At 49.5% G+C, this 20,708-nt stretch overlaps 1 protein-coding gene across 1 annotated transcript in view; it reads right to left on the reverse strand.

The window, feature by feature from the left end:
• Nucleotides 1-20,708, reverse strand: part of LOC137426467 (solute carrier family 22 member 6-B-like) — a 58,408-nt gene that overhangs the window by 33,238 nt on the left and 4,462 nt on the right. Inside the window, exon 4 of the mRNA XM_068115020.2 lies at nucleotides 15,436-15,604. Within this exon, the coding sequence (XP_067971121.1) occupies nucleotides 15,436-15,604 (169 nt within the window). The remainder of the gene's footprint in view (nucleotides 1-15,435; nucleotides 15,605-20,708) is intronic.

The following is a 20,708-nucleotide window of genomic DNA, read 5'->3' on the forward strand; positions in this document are numbered from 1 at the left end:
TGAATGGTCGATGATTTGAGATGGTGGTGAACAGCTGTTTTGAAGACCTGAAGAGTAGAAAGAGATTGAAGAGGTGGAAATTAGTTCCACAGGCAGGAAAAAAAAAAAGAGGAAGAAATGAGTGAAGATGAGCAGTGATTCTGGATTTTGGAAGTTTCACCAGGAGAGGGTGAATGTGGACTGCAGAAACCTGAAGGGGGAGAGGGAACGGAAATAACGGAGGGTGCAATACCAGAAAAAAGCTGGTAGAAGACAGAGAGAACACCGACATGTCTGTAATTGGAAAGTGATAGACCCATCGACTCAGCTTCATCGCGGGAGATTCCAATAATCCTGGGTGTCTTCATTTCTACGGTATCAGGGTGAGCAAGGTGGAAGACAGGGGAGCCAGCCCAGAGGGGAGGGCAGTACTCCATCAAGCTGCGAATGAAGGCCTTGTATGTGGTGAGGAGTTCAGGCCTGCCAAGGAAGGATCTTGCACGACGGAGGATGCCCAGTCAGCGGCTGGCTTTGGAGGCCAGCTTGGAAATGTGGATTGCCCAAGAAATATCAAGCCTGATATTGAGACCCATGGGTTTTGAATGACTGAACTTCTTCAAGAGGAATGTTAAGAAAGTAGATCGGAGGGTTTTCCATGCAGCATTTTCAGAGAGAGAGAGAGAGAGAAAGAGAGAGACGGTGTCTGATTTCTCAGGATTGAACGACATATTCCAAGAGTTTCATCAGCTTGTAATTTTATCAAGGTCTGAAGATAGGGAAGAAGCTGCTGCCGGCTACCAATCTGAAGACTGAGGGATATCATGGCAGAGGGTGGAATCGTCAGCAAATAGATAAAGGGGATTTTCCATAAGAGTCAGAGCGATAGTTGAGGAAGATGAGGAATAGGATTGGGCCCAGAATATTGCCTTGGAGGACTCCAGCCTTAATGGAGTTAGGAGATAAAAGGGTGTTCCGTTGAGAGCCAAATGTTGGCTACGAGACTAGAGGAAGTCAGTAAGCCATGTGTGGAGTTGGCCTTGGATGCCATAGGCAGAGTTTGGATAGTAAGGCAGGAAACCTGACTGTATCAAAAGCACGAGACATGTTCAGAGAGACGGCCCTGATCTCATGTCTTATATCCAATTAAATCCAATTGCCTAAAAAGTCCAAATACCTAATTAAGATCAATTGGAAATGTTATCGACCTCTTATAGATAATATGTAGTTCTGTGATTTTGTATTGATACCCGTACATCTTTAATTAAATATTTAAAAGTTTATGGCACTTTTTAGCAATTTTGGCGGCCATTTTGAAAAATATGGACGCCATGTTGAATTTTCGGTTTGGCTAATCGACTGGATTTATAGAGTCACCTATAGAAGAACATGACTGCCAAGTTTCGTGCTTGTATCACAATGTGAAGAGGTTTTTTGTGTTAGCCGCCTCGCTACATGATTGGCTAGTGGCGCAGCTGTGCTGCGAATGCAATGCCACTTTGTAGGTTAGGCCAGGAATTTTTAATATGGCCGCCGACTCTTAGGTCGCCTACTCTTCACAAAAGACGCTATGGGATATTTAACGTCCACCATGCGACGTTGGCAGATGGGACATCTCGTATAACATCCATCTGACGGACATTGATTCCTCCCCCTGCCTGTGAAGCACTAGGATGACAGTTTATAGCTGGGCCCAGATTCAAAACCAGGTTATTCCACAGCTCAGAGGCAAGTGTGCATACATCTATATGCTATACTAAAGGCACAGTTTATGTTATCAGTAAATTAAAAATTAGCAACGTTTTCTTCCCCATTGATAACAATTAACTTGGTGAAAAGAAAACACTGAGAACTCCAGCAAATGATTCATATACATCTTTGGACAAACAGGGTAATGCAAACCCCAATAAGTTAATTATCACAGATCAGTACATGCTGAATAGCAATTTAACAAATAAAATATTAACTCAGCTTGTGACAATCATATACATCATTGATAGTAACAAAAACAGGTCCACCCTGAGCCCGGATCACTGTGAGAGGGTGGATAAGATAGAGAAAGGAGGATGCAGAGGAGTGTGTGAGTGGTGAAGAGAGAAGGGGAAAACATGAGGACGTGGCGATTAGGTAAAGGGGGCGTAAGGACATCTCTGGGTCACATGAGGGAAAGGCTCAAATGACATTTTTTTGTACATCTTATAAACTGATGGCATCAAGCTACTTTTTTTAGAGAAATATTTAATTATCATTATTGCATAAAATATGCAGTGAAAACACGTCATTTGTTAATTTGTTTCTGTTGGAACCAGGAACTTTCCCCTCAACTCTTGTATATTTATTATGTTCAACAGCTTTGTTTGTTAAATTACAGAAAATGTCTGACCCTATAATTATGCATTTACATTGCATTCAGAAAGTTGTTAGGGTTAGGGTCAGGGTTAGGGTTAGACTTTTAGGTTGGACACACCCCTTGACTTTTTCAAATTTTGTTGTTGCAGCCTGAATTTAAAATGGATTAAATAGAAAGAGAGATAGATAACACCCCATAAAGTCGAAGTGGAATTTTGTTTTAGAATTTTTTCACAAAATAATTAAAAAAGAAATACAGAAACATTTAATTTACATAAGTATTCAACCCCCTGAGTCAATACTTCGAAGAAGCGCCTTTGGCAGCGATTACAGCTTCGAGTCTATTTGGGTATGTCTGTATCAGCTCTGCACATCTGGATTTGGCAAGGTTCTCATATTCGTCCTTTTAGATTTGCTCAAACTCTATCAACTTCGATGGGGAGTGTCGATGAGCCAGCAATCTTCAAGTCTTTCCACAGATTCTCAATGGCATTCAAGTCTGGGCTTTGTCTGGGCCACTCAAGCACTTTCACCTCCTTGTTCTGAAGCCATTCCAGTGTTGCTTTGGCTGTATGTTTTGGGTCATTGTCCTGTTGGAACATAAATCTTCGCTGCAGTCTAAAGACTTTTGCACGCTGAAGCAGGTTCTCAAGGATTTGCCTGAATTTAGCTCCATTCATTGTACCCTTTATCCTCACAAGTCTCCTAGTTCCTGCTGCTGAAAAGCATTCCCATAGCATGATGCTGCCACCACCATGCATTTACGGAAGAGACGGTGTTAGATGGGTGATGAGCTATGCTCGGTTTCTGCCATACGTAACGCTTTGCATTCAGGCCATACAGTTCAATTTTCTTCTCAAATCAGACCACAAAATATTTTGCCTCATGCTTTCAGTCATTCACATGCCTTTTTGGAAGCTCTGCTGTGCTGTCATGTGCCTTTTTCTCAGTAGACACAATTATATATATACATATATATATATATATATATATATATATATATATATATATATATATATATATATTGTTGCGGAGATGAGGACTGTATTTTTTCTTGATTGTGTGCTGTATTATTATTATTATTGTTTATTCTGCGCCCCCCTACCTCCGGAGCTGTGTAAAGGTGAAAGGGCATCCCATAATTAGTCCACAAGCATACACATCAGCCAAATAATAGAATACCCGTGTTTGACAGTTATCTCTTATTCTGTGTTTTAGAGTAAGGCTGTGTCTCCCATTAATTGAAGTACTCCATTGCACCAGTGAAAGAGAATAGATCCCCTTTCATTCCCATCCCCAAAATCTCCATTCCCTTTTACATCCCCTCTGGTGATTGCCAACCCTCGATTGCCAATTACCTCCCCTCCAATAACCGCCATTGACCACGAGGCAGGGTCGGAGAAGAAAGGCGTGTCTCCACCTCGTCATAGAGGGGAAGAGGGGCGTGCCCGCCCGTCGTCATCAAGGGCGGAGCGAGAGGGTCGCGTGACCAACCAGGGCCGAGGTGAGCACACCGATGGGCGTGTCAGGAAGGCCGGCGGCTTGATCGCTGGAGGCGCTATAAAAGGCGCGCACGCAAGAAGCAAGAGAGAGAGAGTCGTGAGGAGTCAGTCAGTGGAGTCGGTGGTCAGTTGGTTGCGTTGGTTGCGGTGAGGAGTCGGTGGTGGTGGTCAGTTGGTTGCGTTGGTTGCGGTGAGGAGTCGGTGGTAAAGAGTGAGTGGACCAAGAAAGAGTTGAGGGTTTGGACCAGACGAGTCGGACAAGGCCTGGCAAAGCACGCGACGTCCACAGCAGCCACAACAGCAGCTTGGGGGCCTGAACGGCGGTTTGGAGCAGGGCCGTGAAGGAACGGCGGCTGCTAAACCAGTAAACGCGCCGGTTGTGCTGCAGGACCCCCTGGGACCTTCCTCTCCCTCCAGCCATCCACCTCCTGCCTTTCCACCCTTCTTGTGTACGTGAGTTTGTTTTGTTTGTTCTGTCCCTGGGTTAATTAAGTCTGTATAAGCTAATAATTGCACTGTGTCTCTGATTCTTCTGTATATTATTTTATTATCTTTCCTTCTCCTTGGTTACTTTGAGCATGTAAATAGTAGGAATAAATTTAGTAGTATTTCCAACCTTTTTGTCTTCTTCTTCTTCTTCTTCACATCCGTGTCGCCTTTGTCTTTTCCCTATTGAATAGCTGCGGTGCGATCTGGCCAACGTTTGGGTGGAATCGGGTGAGTCGGGGATCCTGTAACGGTCGCGGTTGGACCATCCGCTCGGCCCATCATAACATCTAAACCGCGATCAGTAACAATATATATATATTGTTATGGATCCATCACTTCCGCCTTTATTGTTATTATATACTTGTAGGAATTTTAGTTTCAGGTAATATTATTGTTAAGATTTTTGTGTGAAATGGAGATGACTTTAGTAAAAGGTGAAAAGAAGTGTTTGTGAAGGAAAAAGGAAGATGCGGCAAAGAGGCCGGAAGAGGGGAGGAGGAGCTTGGCAGAAAGGAGACGGCCATGAGAGAGATACAGCCGTGAATCGCATTGAGGCTGTGAGCGGACTTTTTTGATATTAGTCGCGAATGAGTTGCGGCTTCCCATGAAAGGGATTTCCCGTGACATCGTCCTATATTGCGATTGCAATTAAACCTGCATCTCAGGTTTTATTACCAAGTGTGAGTTATTGTTGGAGAAAAATCAAGCGCCTCCATTACAGGCTGATATGCCATTTTGTCCTCGAAGAGACTGTCCGCTTGGTGCATCTTGTTTTGTCGTTGGGATTTCCATATCGACCTCACCGTGTTGATCGCTGTTGGTTTCCATATCAGCTCAATTCCCCTTTCGACCTCTCACCTCGTAACTCTTCGTCCACCATCGTGCCGACACCTGCCTGTTCTCATCATTCTACTTGGCTTCAACCAGCGTGGGGATTCGTGCATGGACTTTTGGGAATGTTACATTCCACTCACGTTTGGCATATCGTGAGTTTATTGCTTTGAGAGCATTGGGGGAATGATGGTACGATAATATGTATTGTTCATTTGATGCAGGTGATATTTTCATTGTACTTTCTTTAAGAGTGTTATTATTGTGTATGTGAGAGTTCTTAATACAATTACTTGTTTTGTTCTGCAATTGCATTGGTGTGGTTTTACCATGGTTTACTAGAACACTCAAAATAACAAATCATTCTGCTGTGTTCCCTCTCGAGACTCTGAGGTGCACGGTAACTGGGGTTTGGGGAGGAACACATAATAATATATAACAATATATTGTTACGGATCTCGGTTTCGGCACTCCCCTTACCGAGGGGGGGGGGGGTTTAATCCACTCGTCTTTTAAGCTGGCCGTCCGAGTCCTGGAACTATCTCGCCACTTCCGGTCAGCGCTGAATAGGGTAGTAGGCCAATTATTCCTATGACCTAAGTACAAGCACCTTCCGGTAAGCGAGGAAATGAGCCCCGCCTGAGCCGCGACTGTAATGGACATGCCGAGCGAAGCGAGCCACGACTCAGGCTGTTAACAAGAGACTAAACCCGATTCCGAGCGTTGGCCGAATCGTGCCACAGGTATTCAATCAAAAGAAAAGACTAAAGCGATCAGGGAAGAATGAAACCAAAAGGGTAAGAAATAACAGACATTTATTAATTATTTACAACAAACCAAAGGAAGAGGAACGAAAGTAATATACAGGACGAAGAAGAAAAAGATACACAGGGCAAGCTTAAGCAGTCTTAATTATCAACGCCCAGACAGAACAAACACAGACTCACACGAAAGGGGAATAGCAGGCAGGAATCACTGGACGAAGGAGAAGGTCCGTGCAGGTGAGAGGGTAGGACGGTCCGGGCCGGTGCGCAGCGTCGAAGGTGGCTCCAGTCCACATTACGGGCTCGAGGCGAAAAACCAGCGGCAGCTCCACGCACTCGTTTTCACACACACGTCAGACAATGTCAATTGGCTTATTATATTGTGGTCGCCGTCACGGACCCACTCGCCGGATCACCTCTCTCTCTCTCGTGCCTTCTCACCGACTCTCCTTCCACTCCAACTCTGACTCTCCACCAACCCTCTCAAGTAGTCCCTTGTAGTTGCTTTTATTGCTCTTGGCCGTATCAAGCCACGGGCTGCGATGACGCGCCTACCGGGTCGCTCACCGCGGTGCTGGTTGGCTGGTTCGGGCTGGCTGACTCCACCTTTGATGACGAGTTGGTGTCACGCCCGTGATCCGGCGGCTCCTCCCCCCTTCTTCTCTGTTCTTGGCCTCGTGCGCAATGGAGTTTTGGCGGCTTAGGCTGGCACTTTGAAGAGATGATTGGGGAAGTTGAAGGGGACCTATCTTATTTGATTAATGCAACGTAGAGTCAAACTATTGGAAACACAGCCTTACCTGAAACACATAATAACGAAATAACTACGAGGAGGGCCTATGGTTCGCTACGTGTTGCAATGTGGACTAACTAGGGGACGAACTTTGACCTTTACAAGAAATGGAGGTATTTACAAAAAGAATTATTTACAAAGGGGTATATTTACAACAATTTACAAGTGCAGGGTTCTCAAAACCCCAACACAGCACCCTCATTCCTCCAGGCACGTCCCGGCCGGAAAAACTTTAACTTAATGTGACACTCAGGTGTAATACCCCTCTACTATTAACCTTACCCTGAGTGCGACAATTTTAAACACAATTAAGTATGTCCCCCTGCTACGTTGCATCCTACCTAACAGGTTCACACCCACAGAATAACCGAATTGCGGAATTATTCGCAAACTAAACATTGACGGTGGGGAGCATTATTTACACAGCACTAATTTGTATTTACATGGCAAACCCAGGACCTGTCATTTCTTTGGGAAACAAAAGAACCCTGCGGGAGGGAGGAAAAGCATGCACTGCACCGATACACCACCCCCACATGCCCGGGGATGCAGAATTGATATTGCCATGCATCCCCGAGCATGCAAGCACCAAAAAGCACCAAAGCAAGCACCATCAAGCACCATCCAGTGCACAGTCATACATTTCAATAAAAAAAACAACTGTTGCACGGTTCTTCTTTCTTCTGCTCCCTCTGCTGGCCGATGTTTCTTCCAGATGTTGTCCTTCTTGTGGCTTGCTGCCTATTTGCACAATAATAATAAAAAGCACAAAACATGTCCATTTTTATTTGGGGCCCACAGGGGCCAACTATGGGTGGTCCACCTGTAGGGCAAAAGGGGCCACCTCGCCGTGGTCTGCAAGCCAACTCTTCCCTGGCCATCATGGCCGGTCCCAGCAGAGGGGCCAGGCCCCAACACGTGGGGTCCATATGGGTGTGGTGCTTAGCCACAAACGTGTGGTCCATAAGGTGGTGCTAGGCTGCAAGTCGTGCGGTCCATAAAGTGGTGCATCGGTCCAGGCAGCTGGCAGCGGCGGCTCAGGCACAAAGATGCGGCTCCCGCATGCTTCCCCTCAGTGCCCAGAGAGCACGGTCCATGGGTGGGGAGGAAGACAAAGCAGAGTCAGCGAGGTGCAAGGGCGCAAGGGTGCACATCAACACAAGGCAATGCAGAGGTGAGGTGCGCATGGAGAGCGAGCGGAGAAAGCTCGTCCCCATCGTACGTCACCCCCCCCCCCTGTCACCTAATCTACCCTTGCCCCTTACCCCATATTTACACCAATTTACAATTCGTCTCTACGTCCTGTCTTCCCCATATCTCCCCTAATACCATATTCGTCCCCAATCCCTCTAACCAAATTTGCCATCGATTCAAATTCCTCATCAATTCCTCATAAGGAGGAAGAGATGGAATACCAAGCACAATGTCTCACCCGCGTCATGATGCGTCTTACCATTCCAAAACATTTGCACAAAAAAAACAACAACAACCATGGTGTGGTGTGGAGTCCTGTCGTCTCCTCAGGTGAGTGGATGTAGATGGTGCGAGGAGATTTCAATCCTAACTATCCTCTAAATGACTTTAACATTCTTACTCTACCTGGGGTCTTTCCCTGCCAAACCATTGGCCATCTTACTCTATACAACAACAACAACAACAGGCATTTTAAATGGCCATTTTCCCTGCAAGAGCGGGGGTTAGCCTTGCGGTCCCCATGACAATGTTCTCCATTTTGCCCTATTTTCTGCATCTCCCCTTGTTAACCCCCTGGCCCGCATTTCTTCTTCGACCATCTTTAGCCAAGTCTTTCTCGGTCTTCCCCGTCCTCTACTTCCTTCCACATTCATTTCCATCACTCTTCTCAACCAGTCACTTTCATCCTTCCTCAACACATGACCAAACCATCACAAACTGTTTCTCTTCACAGCATCCATCACAGGCTCTATTCCCATCATCTTTCACAATTCATCATTTGGCTTCCTCTCTCTCAACGATACTCCACACATCCATCGAACCATTCGCATTTCCACCCTTCCCAGCCTTCGTTGCTGCTCTACGTTCATTACCCATGTCTCGCTCCCATAAATCATAACACTTCTCACACATGCAGCAATGCAGCATACACCTTTCCCTTCAGCTTCAACGACACTCCCCTCCTCGTCAGCACACCACTCAGTTCCCGAAACTTCTTCCATGCTCTTCCATGCTCTTCCAAGCTTACTCTATGCGGTTCTAAAAACCAAACTCCTATTGACCAAACTGTGGTGCTCATCAATTTGGGGTCTCACTCCCCCGATTCAACTCCCTGTGCCTTTGCCGAATTTCAGGACTGGGTCGTGTGGCGCTCCCAGCAGGTCCGCTCACCTGCACACCTCCGCCACTGCAGTTGCCTCCGAGCTTACCTGCTCCTTACCCTAACCTATCTACCTGGGGAAGGCCCTCTGGCGCTCTCCCCACTCGGTGCCCTCTCTGGCACTGGGCTACCCGGGTCCGTCCTCCGGATCCTCGGGCCCCACTGAACAACTCTACCGGCTCCCAGAGCCCACCTGCAGCCTCACCTGGCCGACATCCTCACAGTGGCGGAGTGCCCATTTAACCATACACACTAACAGGCCACACGCCCAGCCATTTCCACGTCACTAATGCACCCATCCAAACACCATTCTACCACACGCACCACAGATGCCAATATCCACCACAATTTACCTACACCCTCTACCTACTCTTAAACTACTCTCCCCGGGTACTCATGATAGGGGTCCATCCTCCCCATCCACTCCCTTCGCACCAACCACTCCACTCCACATATTCCACACTACTCACTCCACACCATCCATTCCATACTCCATTTACTCCAGACCGGTTATTCCATTCAACCATTCTCCATACACCGGTTCACTTGCACACCTGTTCACTTGCACACCTGTTCCATCACACCTGGTGCTCCTGCACCCTCCTTTCTCCGGGACCATTCACTCCATACAATGCACAATCACCTCACACTTTTCACAATACACTGCTCAATACACTTTCAATTCTCCAAACCATTGCCTCAGGCACTCATATTTCCCCACGCTCACACACACATCTTTCCCAAGCATTGCCTCTCAATTCCTCATTTCAATATGCTCACCAGCAAGACTCTCATACCAATTCCTCATTCAATAAACCACACCACAAACACACTGCATCATCTGAGCTGACTACCCCCCTTCTGAAACTCGCGCTTCCCAGTCGCCCCTTATCTTATTGTGCTCCCTCGTCGTTATAATCCAACTAAGCTATTCCACGTCCCCTACTACAGGGACATGTCGCTTCTTAACTCTAAAGTTACCTATTGTCATTTCTCTAGATCCCTAATCCATTATCCTAACCCACCCTCGGCGAGCTTGCACTGCCAAAACCCCATAACTATTGCTCATGTGCCCGGGTGATGTGAGGGATGGTGGATTTGCCATCCCTCTACATCGGGCATCTCCCACTATCAATTTTTCCCATCCAATTTTCTGCCAATCAAATTTGCCAATCAGTACTGCCAATCATTTTTGCCCATCAAATTTGCCAATCATTACTGCCAATCCTATTCACTATTCCCAATTTCGAATCAAAACACTATCATCATCACAGTCCATTAAACTGCGAGCCTCGGTGCGTCGTTACATTCTCGAAGCACGGCTTCGCAAAGCCGCGCAATGCATTCGGGTGGTTTGGTCGCCTGCAGGTTGGGTCCGTCCGGCATTCGGCTCAGGGGAGGAGGTTTGGTTGGGCCAAGGTTTAAAGCACCATCCCTACATGGGGCCTTTCGCTCCCATGCGCGGTGGGCCAACCTTGCCCGGGTGGAACGCCGCCACCACAAGGGGGCGCCGTTCCGATCCCTCCTACTTGCCCTCGAACCGGGCCGGGCGCCTTGCCCGGCGAAGCCCGGACTCGACCGTGCGGGGTGGGGTTCGGCCCGGATCGTGCGCGACGCTCCGAAGAGGAGCGACGCAGCACCGATCCCCGCCGGCTCCCGCAATACCCAAAGCCCGGCACGGACCGAGAGCTCGCGTCGGTTAAACGTCGGTCTAACCGCTATCCCGTTTAACGTCGATGCTCGCTTTGCATTCTCACACCACTCATTCCGTTCGTTGCTCATACATCCCATGCACTTTGTCAATTCCACCACCGTACTCGCTCGTGCATTCTCTTTCGCTCCATACTCCGGTCTACTCATAACGCTCACCACACACTCTCACGCACATTCTTGTGCACCCATTCTCCTCGCACACTCTATCATCACGCACACCTCCGTTCCACACCTCTCCTCCGTTACGTCCTCCGTAACACTCACCACGGGTGTGCACTCTTCTGCACACCCAATCATCACCGCACACTCTCGCGCCAACTCTTGCGCACACTCTCCGGTTACATCCTCTGTAACACTCCCCATCACACGCTCCGATGTGCTCTCCCGCACCCGCGCCACCACCAACTCACTCTCCGTGTCACACTCCGTACACTCTGTTTCACACATACCCTCCGACGTTCATTCTCGCTCGCACTCGGTTTTACTCCCACACTTTGTAACACACTCACCCTCCGAAGCACACTTTTTTCTCACAAGCGCGCCAATTCCACTCACACCACTCACAAGGGACCCTCCACCAACGCCCGGGTGCTTTCTCGATCCCAAGCGCGCGAAAATTCTTTTTGCGCCAAACATCCTCCTGCAAAACCTCCCCGCACAATATACAGCACGACTCACTTTGGGGGTTCTTCTTCCTCCCTGCTCCAACATCTGCAAATCTTTATTGGGGTTAAGCACGGCATCAAGGTGTGAGCTTAGACTTTGTGCACAATCCATTCCTTCCTGCCGCGAGTGCTTTTCTAAGTCCCCGGTCTCTCCGATTTCAATTTCCACTACTATTAATTCGTTAATTTCTTTCTCTTCGACGACCGCTGGCTTTATTAAAATTTTCTCTCCTACCTCGGCGGTCGCCGGCTTCCCCACACCCCGGGTCGCGATTTCTACCCCGGTGCAGTTACCTGCACTTTGCTCCAACTTGCTCAACCCGCACTCCTCGACTCGCGTTACCTCGTTGCGTACCCGTGTGCCCCTCCCACTCAACATGCGATCCATGCTCTCCCCACATCTTTGTATGCTCTCACCCATTCTGTCCCCAAATTTACCTATTCGCTCCAATTTGCTGTCTAACTTCACAATTTGGTCACTGGTACCCCTCGCTTCGTCCCTCATTGCTCCAATTTGGCCTCCCAATTGCTCAATTTGGCTTCCCACACTCATTTGTAGGGCTGCCCGCAGCTGCGCAAAGAGGTCCTGCATATTCATTCCTCCCAATTGCGCAGCGAGCGCAGCCCCTGCCGCCATGTGCGAGGTGCCATCTTGTGCGCCTCCAACCTCATGCGTGACGCCGCCATCTTGTGCGCCTGCAACCCCCTCTACCACATCGTCATCGCTCTCCTCCTCCCTCTCGCTCAATTCCTCCCTGGGGTCCTCGGTTGCCTCTAACTCCTCTTCTAACTCCCCTACCGGCATCCGATCGCCTTGACTATCCATGGCACGACTTTAATTTGGATTATTAAATAAAATTTCGGCCGCTCGTAAATTTTGACCAAATTTCCTCGATGGATTAAAAATTTGATTCGGGTCCAAATCCCACTCCCGACACCAATTATTACGGATCTCGGTTTCGGCACTCCCCTTACCGAGGGGGGGGGGGTTTAATCCCCTCGTCTTTTAAGCTGGCCGTCCGAGTCCTGGAACTATCTCGCCACTTCCGGTCAGCGCTGAATAGGGTAGTAGGCCAATTATTCCTATGACCTAAGTACCAGCGCCTCCCAGTAAGCGAGGAAATGAGCCCCGCCTGAGCCGCGACTGTAATGGACACGCCGAGCGAAGCGAGCCATGACTCAGGCCGTTAACAAGAGACTAAACCCGATTCCGAGCGTTGGCCGAATCGTGCCACAGGTATTCAATCGAAAGAAAAGACTAAAGCGATCGGGGAAGAATGAAACCAAAAGGGTAAGAAATAACAGACATTTATTAATTATTTACAACAAACCAAAGGAAGAGGAACGAAAGTAATATACAGGACGAAGAAGAAAAAGATACACAGGGCAAGCTTAAGCAGTCTTAATTATCAACGCCCAGACAGAACAAACACAGACTCACACGAAAGGGGAATAGAAGGCAGGAATCACTGGACGAAGGAGAAGGTCCGTGCAGGTGAGAGGGTAGGACGGTCCGGGCCGGTGCGCAGCGTCGAAGGTGGCTCCAGTCCACATTACGGGCTTGAGGCGAACAACCAGCGGCAGCTCCACGCACTCGTTTTCACCCACACGGTCGGACAATGTCAATTGGCTTATTGTATTGTGGTCGCCGTCACGGACCCACTCGCCGGATCACCTCTCTCTCTCGTGCCTTCTCACCGACTCTCCTTCCAACTCCAACTCTGACTCTCCACTGACCCTCTCAAGCAGTCCCTTGTAGTTGCTTTTATTGCTCTTGGCCGTATCAAGCCGCGGGCTGCGATGACACGCCTACCGGGTCGCTCACCGCGGTGCTGGTTGGCTGGTTCAGGCTGGCTGACTCCACCTTTGATGATGAGTTGGTGCCACGCCCGTGATCCGGCGGCTTCTCCCCCCTTCTTCTCTGTTCTTGGCCTCGTGCGCAATGGAGTTTTGGCGGCTTAGGCTGGCACTTTGAAGAGATGATTGGGGAAGTTGAAGGGGACCTATCTTATTTGATTAATGCAACGTAGAGTCAAACTATTGGAAACACAGCCTAACCTGAAACACATAATAACGAAATAACTACGAAGAGGGCCTATTGTTCGCTACGTGTTGCAATGTGGACTAACTAGGGGATGACCTTTGACGTTTACAAGAAATGGAGGTATTTACAAAAAGAATTATTTACAAAGGGGTATATTTACAACAATTTACAAGTGCAAGGTTCTCAAAACCCCAACAATATAATATATACAATAATATAGGTGATGGCAAGAGAATAACAGAGATCTGCAATCTGGTGGTGAAAGAAGGCCGCATTCCAGTGGATTGGGAACTGAGTACCCTCGTCCCTCTATACAAAGGGAAAGGTGACCCTCTGGACTGTGGCTCTTATCGAGCGATAAAGTTATTGGAGCATGGAATGAAGGTATTGGAAAGGGTGTTGGAGAGGAGGATAAGGAAGAAAGTGAAGCTTGACGAAATGCAGTTTGGATTTATGCCAGGAAGAGGAACGACAGACGCGCTTTTTATTGTGAGGCAGTTGCAGGAGAAGTACATGGAGAAGAGGAAGAAGTTGTTTCTTGGGTTTGTTGATCTGGAGAAAGCATTCGATAGGGTTCCACGTGAAGTAGTGACATGGGCATTAAGGAAGTTAGGAGTGGAGGAATGGTTGATCAGAGTAGTGATGGCAATGTACAAAAGAGGGCGCACAGCTGTAAGAACGAAGGACGGGAACAGTGGTGAGTTTGAGGAGGAGGTGGGAGTGCATCAGGGGTCGGTACTAAGTCCACTACTATTTGTAGCTGTGATGGAGGTGCTGGCTCGGAACATAAAGGAGGGTTTACCGTGGGAGTTGTTGTATGCAGATGATCTGGTGTTGATTGCGGAGAGTATGGATGGCGTGAAGGAGAAGATGAACAAGTGGAAGGAATGTATGGAGGCAAAGGTCTGAAGGTGAATATAGGAAAGATGAAGGTGATGGCAAGTGGTAAAGCATGTGGTGACGTGGAAAGAACTGGGAAGTGGCCGTGTGCTGTGTGTAGGAAGGGTGTCGGAGTGAACTCCATTCAATGTACAATGTGCGCTAAATGGGTTCATCAAAAATGTAGTGGCCTGAGAGGGTCATTAACCAGTGTGGCAGCTACATTCAAATGTAAGGTGTGCACAGAGGGAGCTGCAGATGGAGGAAATGTTGAGTTGGATCTTGGAGACGGCGTGAAGCTGGAAGGTGTGAAAACATTTGGCTACCTCGGAGACATGCTGAATGGAGAAGGTGGATCAGACTCGCCAATGGTTGCTGGAGTGAGATGTGCATGGAAGAAGTTTCAGGAACTGAGTGGCGTTGCTGATGAGGAGGGGAGTGTCGTTGAAGCTGAAGGGAAAGGTGTGTGCTGCATGTGTGAGCAGTGTTACGATTCTGACAATTAAGAAACTGACCTCAAATAATGAAATGAGGCCATTTTGGCCCATCATTGCTGTGGTGCACTCTCGGGTTAATTTTTGCTACAGCTTTAAACATCAATCTTCTTGATAGTTTACCATGGTATAAATAACTCGATGTTGATCGGGTGAACCAGATAAGTATATATACGTATGTACATTGAAATGCAAGTAACTTTAATGTACCAGGAGACCTTTGACCCCTTATGCCTTCACAAACATCAACACCACATAAAATCTAATCAATCAAGTTATCAGCGGATTTTTTTGGAATGGAGAGGTGGAATGAGGAGTTGAGGAAGGTGGGGAGGAAAGAGCATTCGATTTTTAAAGTACACTGCAGTAATTTCTCCTTATTAAACATGTAGGTAGTGCCGATATCATGTATTAAAAAAAAAAAACAAAAAAAAAAAAACATTAATGATGTAAGAGATACCGTATTTCCTTTTTTTGATGGAAGGGAACTGACTTGTAAAAATCAAAATTTTCAAATTCAATTTTCAATTGTTTTCACATTTTTGATTCAGAAGCTTTCATCATTCAAGAAGCATTAACTAACCAGCCAATGAGAAAGAAGAAGATGAAAGGTACAGAGGCAGCCACCTGAAGATAACGCCAGTCGCGGATGCCATAGGCGCACCCTGCCAGGGCGAACTGTCCAAATGTGTAACAATACCCGGCGAATGAAGTATAATGAACGCGATGATGAGCGTCCAGCCACTCTAGGCCTGAAAATGTTTATGCAAAAGAAAAACTTACATGAGGATATATCGAAGGAAACTAAACACAGGAGGCGATTCGCCCCTCAGGCCTGTGCTCCACCCACACCACATTAATTCAATCAATGAGGTTATCCACTTAATTTCATTGTGGGTAGTTGGGGGAGAGGGAGAAGGGAAATAGGGAGGAGAACAGTGGGCAGGCACAGGAACATCACCAGGACAGTGTTTAAAAACAATAGTGTTGTATATTCAACACATGTATTATATAGTGTTGTATAATAAAGACCCGTATAATACAGTGTTGTATATTCAAGACCCGTTTCATGTAGTGTTGTATATTTTAGACCCGTATAATACAGTGTTGTATATTCAAGACCCGTTTCATGTAGTGTTGTATATTTTAGACCCGTATAATACAGTGTTGTATATTCAAGACCCGTTTCATGAGGTGTTGTATATTTTAGACCCGTATAATACAGTGTTGTATATTCAAGACCCGTTTCATGAGGTGTTGTATATTTTAGACCCGTATAATATAGTGCTGTATATTCAAGACCCGTTTCATATGGTGTTGTATATTCTAGACCCGTATTATATAGTGCTGTATATTCAAGACCCGTTTCATGTCGTGTTGTATATTCAAGACCCGTATTATATAGTGCTTTATATTCAAGACCTGTATAATATAGTGCTGTATATTCAAGACCCGTATTATATAGTGCTTTATATTCAAGACCTGTATAATATAGTGCTGTATATTCAAGACCCGTCTTATATAGTGCTTTATATTCAAGACCTGTATAATATAGTGCTGTATATTCAAGACCCGTATAATATAGTGTTGTATATTCTCGACCCGTATTATATAGTGCTGTATATTCAAGACTCATATAATATAGAGCTGTTATTCAAGACCTGTATAATATAGTGCTATATATTCAAGACCCATATTATATAGTGCTGTATATTTTAGACCCGTATTATATAGTGCTGTATATTCTAGACCCGTATTATATAGTGCTGTATATTTTAGACCTGTATAATATAGTGCTGTATATTCAAGACCCATATTATATAGTGCTGTATATTCTAGACCCGTATTATATAGTGCTGTACATTTTAGACCTGTATTATATAGTGCTCTATATTTTAGACCTGTATAATATCGTGTTGTATATTCAAGACCTGTATAATGTCGTGTTGTATATTCTAGACCTGTATAATGTAGTGCTGTATATTCTAGACCCGTATTATATAGTGCTGTATATTTTGGACCTGTATAATATAGTGCTGTATATTCAGGACCCATATTATATAGTGCTCTATATTCTAGACCCGTATTATATAGTGCTGTATATTTTAGACCTGTATTATATAGTGCTGTATATTTTAGACTTGTATAATATAGTGTTGTATATTCAAGACCTGTATAATGTGGTGTTGTATATTCTAGACCTGTATAATGTAGTGCTGTATATTCTAGACCTGTATTATATAGTGCTGTATATTCTAGACCCATATTATATAGTGCTGTATATTTTAGACCTGTATTATATAGTGCTGTATATTTTAGACCTGTATAATATAGTGCTGTGGCGGGCACAAGGGGCAATAATTCCGCGCAGCAGTGGGTGGCGCGAGCGTCCAGGCGGGGAGCGAAAGCACATGCCTGCCCTTCGACCGATCGGCCACTCCCGGGGACTAGGCGTGGCCTCGGGACATATATGCGGGCTCTAAGCTCGAGCCGCCCAGTGCTGAAGTACAAGCTTTGAATAAAGACTCTTTGTTGTACCAACGCGTTGTGGCCTACCTCTCTGGCAATCGAGTCGTGTGTGCACAGCACCACACTGGTGACCCCGATTGGTTCGGCCGCTGCTGACGACCGAACGCGCCGTGGATACCAACGCCGTCGCAGTCAAACTCCCGGAGTTTTGGGAAGCGCAAGCCGACGTTTGGTTTTTGTAGGCCGAAGCTCAATTCCAACTCCGAGGCAAAACGGCGGACGAGACCCGGTACTACCACGTGGTCGCCGCCCTCGGGCCCGGCACTGCCGCCCGAGTCGTGTCCATCCTTCGGCGCCCGCCGGGCGACAACAAGTACGAGGCGCTCAAACGTCTCCTCACCGCCACGTTCGGGCTCACGGAGATCGAACGGGCCGACCGCCTCCTTGACCTTCCCGCCCTCGGCGACACACGACCATCCGTCCAGATGAATTACATGCTGTCCCTGCTTGGAGACCAGCCCCCGGATTTCTTATTCCGGGTGTTTTTACTTCGCCAGCTACCTGCACAGGTACGCCTCGCGCTGGCCGGTTCCAAAATAAAGGAACCCCGCGCCCTGGCCATAGAGGCCGACAAGTATTTCGTGGCCTGCGACAAGCAGTCGGTGTATGGTGCTGCCGTAGTGGATCCCGGTGCGGAGGCTCCAGCGCCCCCAGTTTCCCTCGTGGTCGCTGGTACGCCCTGTCCACTACCGCCGCCGCCACCACCACTGCCGCCGGCACGGCCGCCGCGGCCGTTACCGCCGCAAACCTGGTGCTACTACCATGCCAGGTTCGGCCGCCAGGCTAAAACGTGTCGCCCGCCGTGCTCTTTTGACTGGTCGGGAAACGACCGGCGCTCACTTGCGGCCCTGAGCGTCGGCCATTCCGGCAGCCTCCTGTTCATCACGGACACCTTGTCCGGGCGCCGTTTTCTTTGTGACACAGGAGCGCAGGTAAGCGTCCTCCCCGCCTCCACGTCCGACAAGCAAACCGCGGGCCGGGGCCCCGCTTTGCTTGCCGCCAACGGTACACCCATCCGCACATTCAGGAAGCGTTGCCTCTCCCTGTGGTTCGGAGGGCAGCGCTTTCAATGGTCGTTCGTGACCGCCAGCGTGCCAATGGCACTGCTCGGTGTGGACTTCCTATGTGCGAATGGGCTGTTGGTCGACGTGAAGCGCAGACGGCTCGTCCAGGCCGAAACCTTCAGCTCGCTCGCTTGTTCGCTGAGCGGCTCATTGAGCGGCTCGCTGAGCGGCTCACCAAGTGGCTTGCCAAGCGGCTTGCTGGAAGGTTCCGTCCCGGCGAGTTTAGTTTGCACGTTTCCGGCAGCTGACGACTTTACCCGCCTCCTCGCCAGTTTCCCGGCCCTCACGCGGCCCACCTTCTCAGCGGTGGCCATTAAACATGGGGTGGAGCACCATTTACCCAGGGTCGGGCCGCCGGTCTATGCCCGGGCACGCCGACTCGAACCGTCGAAGCTCGCCGTGGCGAAAGCGGAGTTCGCCACACTGGAGCGGCTGGGGATTGTACGGCGCTCCAACAGCGCTTGGGCTTCTCCTCTGCACATTGTGCCGAAGCCCGGCGGAGGATGGCGGCCGTGCAGGGACTACCACCGGCTCAATGATGCCACCACCCCCGACCGCTACCCGGTCCCGCATATCCAGGACTTTTCCGCCCGGTTGGCAAACACGACCGTGTTTTCCAAGGTGGACCACATCCGGGGCTACCACCAGGTCCCCGTCCAACCGGACGATGTCCCGAAGACGGCCGTCATCACCCCTTTCGGCCTCTTCGAGTTCCTGAGAATGCCTTTCAGGTTGAAGAATGCGGCCCAGGCGTTCCAACGGCTTATGGACCGTGTCTTGCGCGACTTACCTTTCCTCTTTGTCTACCTGGACGACATCCTAGTCGCGAGCGCGTCCCGGGAGGAGCACCTGCTCCACCTCCGCACACTTTTCGAACGCCTGGGCCAGCATGGCCTAATCATCAACCCCGCCAAGTGCCGTTTCGGCGTCGCCACCATCGACTTCTTGGGGCACCGCATCACAAGGCACGGGGCCGTCCCTTTACCGGCCAAGGTGGAGGCGGTCAGGGATTTCCCTTGGCCCCGCACGATCAAGGGGCTCCAGGAGTTCCTGGGCATGGTAAAATTTTACCACTGCTTCGTGCCCCACGTCGCCCAGCTCCTCCGCCCCTTGCACGAGACCCTCCGGGGCAAGCCGGGTAAAGGGGACATCGCCTGGTCGGAGCCGATGGCCGCGGCATTTGTGGGCGCAAAACTGGCCCTGGCCGACGCCACCATGCTGGCGCACCCGGCGCCCGATGCACCGATCGCCCTCACCACCGACACGTCGGACTACGTGGTGGGCGTGGTGCAGGAGCAGTGGGTGCGTGGTGCTTGGCAACCGCTGGCGTTTTTTAGCCGGCAGCTTCCCCCGCACGAACGCCGCGATCGCACCTTCGACCGCGAGCTGCTCGGGCTCTACCTGGCGGTCCGACACTTCCGCCATCTGCTGGAGGGCCGCCCATTCACGGCTTTCGTCGACCACAAGCCCCTTGTGTTCGCGATGGCCAAGGTCGCTGAGCCATGGTCGGCACGGCAGCAGCGTCACCTCTCTGCCGTGTCCGAGTACACGACGGACATCCGTCACGTGGCGGGTAAAGACAACCCGGTGGCGGATTGCCTTTCCCGGTCCATCGTGCACGCGGTCCACCTCGGGGTCGACTATACCCGGATGGCGGAGGACCAGACCGCCGACCCCGGCGTCCAGGCCTTGCGGACCACCGTCATGGGCCTCCGCATCACCGAGGTGCCGTTCGACACCGCGGGCGCGGCCCTCCTATGCGACGCCTCCCTTGGCCGGCCTCGCCCCATCGTGCACGCTGGCTGGCGGCACCCAGTTTTCGACGCCACCACGGCCTGTCCCACCCGGGCACGAAGGTATCCCAGAAGCTCGTCGCGGCGAAGTTCGTCTGGCATGGCCTCCGGAAGGACGTCCGCGACTGGGCCAGGATGTGCCTCGAGTGCCAGCGCGCAAAGGTCCACCGCCACACCCAGGCCCCGTTGGCCCCATTTGCGGTGCCCGAGCGTCGGTTCGACCACGTGCACGTCGACTTGGTGGGACCTCTGCCCCCCTCGCGGGGGTTCACCCACCTCCTCATCATGGTGGATCGCACCACACGGTGGCCAGAGGTCGTGCCTTTGGCGGCGACGACTGCGGCGGACGTCACGCAGGCGTTCATCGCCACCTGGGTTGCCCGGTTCGGTGCCCCCTCGGACATCTCGTCCGACCGCGGCCCCCAGTTCACCTCGGAGCTTTAGGCCGTGGTGGCGCAAGGGCTCGGGGT

This window comes from Myxine glutinosa, chromosome 5, assembly GCF_964187855.1.
Source record: "Myxine glutinosa chromosome 5, kmMyxGlut1.1, whole genome shotgun sequence".
In the NCBI taxonomy this organism is placed as follows: Eukaryota; Metazoa; Chordata; class Myxini; order Myxiniformes; family Myxinidae; genus Myxine; species Myxine glutinosa.